Source organism: Muscardinus avellanarius (genome assembly GCF_963383645.1).
Source record: "Muscardinus avellanarius genome assembly, chromosome: 13".
In the NCBI taxonomy this organism is placed as follows: Eukaryota; Metazoa; Chordata; class Mammalia; order Rodentia; family Gliridae; genus Muscardinus; species Muscardinus avellanarius.
The window spans coordinates 2,753,770-2,759,446 of record NC_137799.1 but is presented as its reverse complement, the minus strand read 5'-3'; the positions used below and the strand labels follow the sequence as shown (position 1 = coordinate 2,759,446).

Genomic DNA, 5,677 nt, shown 5'->3' with positions numbered 1-5,677 from the left:
AGCAAGGTGCAGGGAGGGAGAGGCAGGCCCGGTCAGCGGCCGCCAGCCCTCCGAGCGACGGAGGGCCTCTCATCCAAAGAGCCCCTGGCGGCCTCCCCTGGGCCGCGGGCTGCTCTGAGCAGCTGTCGTCAGTGGTGCTGTAACTTTTGTAAGGCTTTCTGTCCACACTTTCTCTTCTGAGTTGTGGAGGGCCGACGACTGCCTCGGCCCCTCGGCGTGCGGCTTGGGGTGACCGCCATCCCGGCTCTCCCGTGCCAGGAAGGGTGCAGCGACTCCGTTGGATTGTCCTGCGCGGAGGCGGGCAGGGCAGCCAGGGCTCTCAGCGAGCCCTGCGGTGGGCGGGCTCCAACCTGAGACCGGGTCCTTTGTGTCTGTTTTGGTTTCCTTTTTTTGCAGCTGTCACGCCTTACACTGTCATTTGGGAAGAACAGCACCCAAGTCAAGGCTTTGTCAGCCCTGTTGCTGCTCCCTCACACTGCATAACACTTCCAGGACACTTTGCTTTTTTATATTTAAAATGTTACTTTTCTGTATGATGTGCATGCAAGTTTACCGTAACTTTTCTTAAAACTTTTTAGTGCCGTTTCTAGTATATTCCTGTAAATGTCAGTTACTGAAAATGAGTCCATTGTAAGTAGTGTTAGCTTGTTTATTGCAATGCTGGCCTCAACACCACAGAGTAAAATGGTAGGAAGTGCTCTTTGATGTTTCTGGTAATCATGGACCCTTCTCCTGGGGCATTTGTTTTGTTTTCATAATAAAAAGCAAAAAAAAAAAAAAAAAGGTGGTGTGTGCGCTGTCTGCCTCTGCGGGTCCCAGCCCCCGGCCAGGGGTCTCCTGCCTCGCTCACTGCGGCTCTTGGCAGAGATGCCAAGCGCCTCTGAGGGATCAGAGCATTGCCCCGCTCCGTGCGCAGGCGCTGGGGAGCCCGCCGGCTAGGCGCCGCTGCTCTCTCTCTGGCTTTTCTCTCAGCGGGTTTTCCCCTGGTGGTGCTGAGAAGGGAGCCCGGGGTCTGGAGCTGGGCATGTGCTCTGCCGCCACCGCCCTCTTCACAGATGAGCAGGTGCTGGGCCCCTGCTGGCCTCCGCCCCGCGCCTCAGTCTACACTGAGGTGACTTTCTGTCCAAGCGCCACGGGTCCAGATCAAACCTGCGGGAGGGAGCCGCGGGAAGATGCCCTCCTGCCAGGTCTCGCCACGACGGAGTGGGCCTTGGTTGAGGCTTGGTGAAGTTGGAAATGGGGGGCAAGATGTCTGAGGGTTCTCACACTGTTTTCATAGGCTCATGTGGCCCTCTGCACACAGAGGCCTGAGGACGTGTCCAGCCCTCCTGGGCTGGGCCACAGCCATGTCGCTCCTGCTGGCCCTGGCCCTTCCTGTAGACCAGGCTCCTGCCTGTCCACCTCGGGCAGATGGCATCCTGCAGCATAAGCGGCTTAGGGCCAGCTGTCCCGGACACCTGCTGGCCCCTCCGGAGATCATGCGAGCCACACGTGACCTCAGACTCCATCTCCACTGTGATGCTAGGACCCATGTGCGTGACCTTGACCTTCCTAGGGGCTAATCCATGGTGCTGGGAGGCGGTAGGGCACACACCTCAGAGAGGTCTGTGGAGCTGCTATCTTCCCAAGCGGGACTTAAACTGAAGAACTAAAACGATGTTGGCAAAAATTACCGAGTGGGCCCCTTGGCCAGCCCCCCTCACTGCTCATGGTCCCTAGCCACAGGGCAGGCCCTGCAGCCCTTGCTTTTCCCACAGGGCCAGGAGAAAGGAGGCTGGCTGTGCAGGAGGCTGCAGCTGGCCAGGCCTCTGGCAGGGCACAGGACTGGATGTAGTTCTGCTGCCAGCACGTTCGCTAAGGAGAACCTTGTGCAGTGCGTCAGCCATGTTCAGGACGCAGCATGGATCCAGAGGTGGAGGCAGAGTCAACGCCTGGGCGGTATGGTGGTTCTCATTTTTGCCCAAAGTACTGTACAGGGTGATCCCGTAAACGCATCACCCGACACACGGCAGCCGACAGCGTGGGCCGTAGGGTACTTTGGCTCTGTCTTACACCACTTCTGTTTTTGTTTTTTTTCTTTTTTTGCAGGTCTGGGGATGGAACCCAGAGGTATTCGACCTCCGAGCTACACCCCCTGACCTATTTATTTATTTATTTATTATTATTATTTTTTTGTGTGTGTGGTACTGAGGTGGAACCCAGGAGCTTTTCTACCTCCAGGCTATACTCCCAGACCTATTTTATACTTTATTTGGAAACAGGGTCTCACTAAGTTGCTGAGAGCCTAAGTAGCTGAGGCTGGCTTCGAACTTGCGTGATCCTCCTGTCTCAGCCTCCCAAGCGCAGGGATTACAAGCGTGCACCACCACGCCCGGCTCCCTGCCCTATTTTTATTTTTTATTTTGAAACAGGGTCTCACCGAGTTGCAGAAGGCCTAGGTAGCTGATGCTGTTTGCATACTGTGATCCTCAGGTCTCAGCCTCCCGAATGCTGGGATTATAAGCGTGCGCCACCACGCCCGGCTCTTCCAGTTTCTTAATAAGAGTAGTAATTAATGACTGCTAAAAGTCTCAATACTGCCAGGAAGAGAAACTGGAAGAGCCGGGCATGGTGGTGCACGCTTGTAATCCCAGCATTTGGGAGGCTGAGACAGGAGGATCGTGGTTCGAGGACAGCCTCAGCTACTTAGTGAGGCCCTTTGCAACTCAGTGAGACCCTGTTTCAAAATAAAGAATATAAGCAGGGCATGGTGGTGCACGCTAGTGATCCCAGCATTCGGGAGGCTGAGACCAGAGGATCATGGTTTGCGGACAGCATCAGATACTTAGTGAGGCCCTTCACAACTTAGTGATACCCTTTTTAAAAATAAAGAATAAAAAATAGGGCAGGGAAGCCGGCCACACTGGCTTGAGAGACCCTGTTTCCAAATAAAAATATAAAAAAATAGGTCTGGGAGTGTAGCCGGGAGGTAGAAGGGTTTCCAGGAACCCCAGTACCACCAAAAAAAAAAAAAAAAAAAAAAATAGGGCAGGGGGTGTAGCTCGGAGGTAGAATGGCCCTGGGTTCCATCTCCAGCCCCCCCCCCCAATAGAAAATAGAATATAAAATAGGGCTAGGGTGTAGCTTGGAGATAGAATGCCCCTGAATTCCATCCCCAGTACCGCAAAATAAATAAATAGATTGAGAAAGGGAGATACTTAAGGATGTTTATTTAGAGGAGTCAATTTTGACAAAACACACCTGTATATTTGCAAAGCTACACAGACATTAGCTAGAGCAGAGGGTAAGTCCTTCCAAAATGGCTTGCCAAACTACCCACTGTAACTAGCCTGGGGGTAAAGAGGCCGGAACATTCTTCCCCAGAGCAGAGCTGCCCTGTTCAGCCACATGATTAAGTCTGAAGTCTGTAGGTGCAGCATGGGAAGTTTGAAGTCGGGGAGTTTCCCAGCAGGGTGCGGCGGCGTGCACCTCCAGTATTCCGGAGACTGAAACAGGAGGATAGCAGGTCCCAGGCCCTCAGCAACGTAGGGAAACCCTCAGCAGCTTCACAGCAACTTTGCAGACCCTGTTTCAAAATAAAAAAGGGGCACAGCTCAGAGGTAGAACACCCTGGGGTTCTCCAGTCCCCCTACCCCTGAAGTCTGGAAGTTTATTTTCTTGAGGTGTTGAGGATGCACTTGCCTGTTTGCTCAGGGTAGGGTATCCCACAGTCCGTGTGAGTGTGTGTGTGTGTGTGTGTGTGGTGGGGGTGCAGTAACACGTGGCATGAGTAGCAGAGCCCTGCTGACACCCTGCCACTGGCCCTCGCTGTGGTGTCCCGCGGGTGGTCTGAAAATATGTGCCATCGCACCCTCCTGCTGAACCTGATGATTCTTCATGTCAGAAGTTAATACTGAAAGACAATCCATAAGAAAGCGCGGGCGGAGGCCCAGCCCAGTGGTACAGTGTGCTCAGCACATGCAAGGCCCAGACACAGCAAAAAACAGAACTTTGAAGCCGGGCGTGGTGGCGCACGCTTGTAATCCTAGCATTCGGGAGGCTGAAACAGGAGGATCGCAGTTTGTGGACAGCCTCAGCTACTTAGGCCCTTTGCAGCCCAGTGAGACCCTGTTTCAAAATAAAAAATAAAAAGGGCTGGGGGTGTAGCTCAGAGGTAGAATACCCCTGGGTTCTATCCCCAGAACTGCAAGGAAAAAAAAAACAAACTTTGAGAAGGTGGATGTGGTGTGGGGCCACTCCTGCCTGACTTGGGAGGCAAAACAGAAACAGCATCTGTGCCTCAGCCTGCGCTATATGTAGCAGTGCCCAGAGAACTGGAGGTGACTGGCTGCCTGGGACCACGGCAGGGGGTTCTGAGTGCCAGCTGCACCACTGCTGTAGGAGAGTGAGGAGGTCGGGCGTAGCGGCGCACACCTGTAATCCCAGTACTTGGCGCACACCTGTAATCCCAGTACTTGGGAGGCTGAGACAGGAGGATCACAGGTTCGCAGCCAGCCTCAGCAACTTAGGCCCTCTGCAACTCAGTGAGACCCTGTTTCCAAATAAAGAATAGAGTAGGCCCGGGATGTAGCTCAGAGGTAGAATGCCCCCTGGGTTCAATCTCGTACCACACACACACACAAAGTTAAAGTGTGTAAGAGCCAGGCCTGGTGGAGCACACCAGTAATCCTAGTACTTGGGAGGCTGAGAACAGGAGGATCACAGATTTTAAGCAATTTAGCAACACCCTGATTCAAAATAAAAAGGGCTGGAGGTGTGACTCAGGTAGACTGCCCCTGGTTCAACCCCCAGTACCACAAATTAAAAGAGGGGCGCCGGGTGTGGTGGCGCACGCTTGTGATCCCAGCATTCTTGTGATCCCAGCATTCGGGAGGCTGAGTCAGGAGGACCACGGTTCGTGGCCAGCCTCAGCTACTTAGGCCCTCCGCAACTCACCGAGAGCCTGTTTCAAACATAGGGAATAAAAACTAGGGCTGGGGGTGTCGCTCAAAGGTGGAATGCCCCTGGGTTCAATCCCCAGTACCGAAAATAAAGGGGGGAGGCTGGGGGGCCATGGCCAGCTTCTCAGCGCTCAGCTCCATCTCGCGGTCTTTATTTAAGCTCTCCCCGGAGGAGTCAGGAGCCGAGCCGACTGATGGGGCACAGTCCCGCCTTCCTCGAAGCTTGGCTCCTGGGTCGCAGCTTTCACGCTGGATTACATGACCGTGCAGAACCTGGACTGGCCCGTGTCCCGGGAGACCTCGAGCTTGTGTCTGTCCCGGACCAGGATGGCCTCGTTCCCGTACTGTGAGTACCACATGCTTCGGCTGCGGCTCAGGTAGGTCCCGGGCGGCACGGCCTCCAGCTGCCGCTGCTGCTGCTGCCAGACGAGCAGGGAGGTGTCCCTGTACCTGAGCCGGGCGTGGCCTTCCGACAGCGCCTTCTCGGCCAGCGGGGCCCGGCCGCCCATCCCGGCCGGTGGCGTGCGCGGGGCGGGCGGGGCTCAGGCCCGGGGACGGCGGGCGGCCCTGGGGCCTGTGCGGACCGCGCGACGAGCGGGGCCGGGCCGGGCGCCCGGGCTGGGGCTCTTGGGGCCAGGCGCCCCGCTTCCCGAAGGCTCTCGACGGCCCCGGGCTGGGGCGGCGCGTCCCCGTCGCCCGCCACGGCCTCCCGGAGACGCGGGCGGCCCGGGCGCCAC

The 5,677-nt window shown here is 55.9% G+C and overlaps 1 protein-coding gene across 1 annotated transcript; it reads right to left on the bottom strand.

The window, feature by feature from the left end:
- Positions 1-5,194: 5,194 nt before the first annotated feature.
- Positions 5,195-5,449, bottom strand: BRD3OS (BRD3 opposite strand; the record flags this gene model as incomplete). Its single annotated transcript, XM_080709350.1, has 1 exon — positions 5,195-5,449. One exon carries the CDS (start codon positions 5,447-5,449, stop codon positions 5,195-5,197), a length of 255 nt encoding a protein of 84 aa, XP_080565476.1.
- Positions 5,450-5,677: the final 228 nt, after the last annotated feature.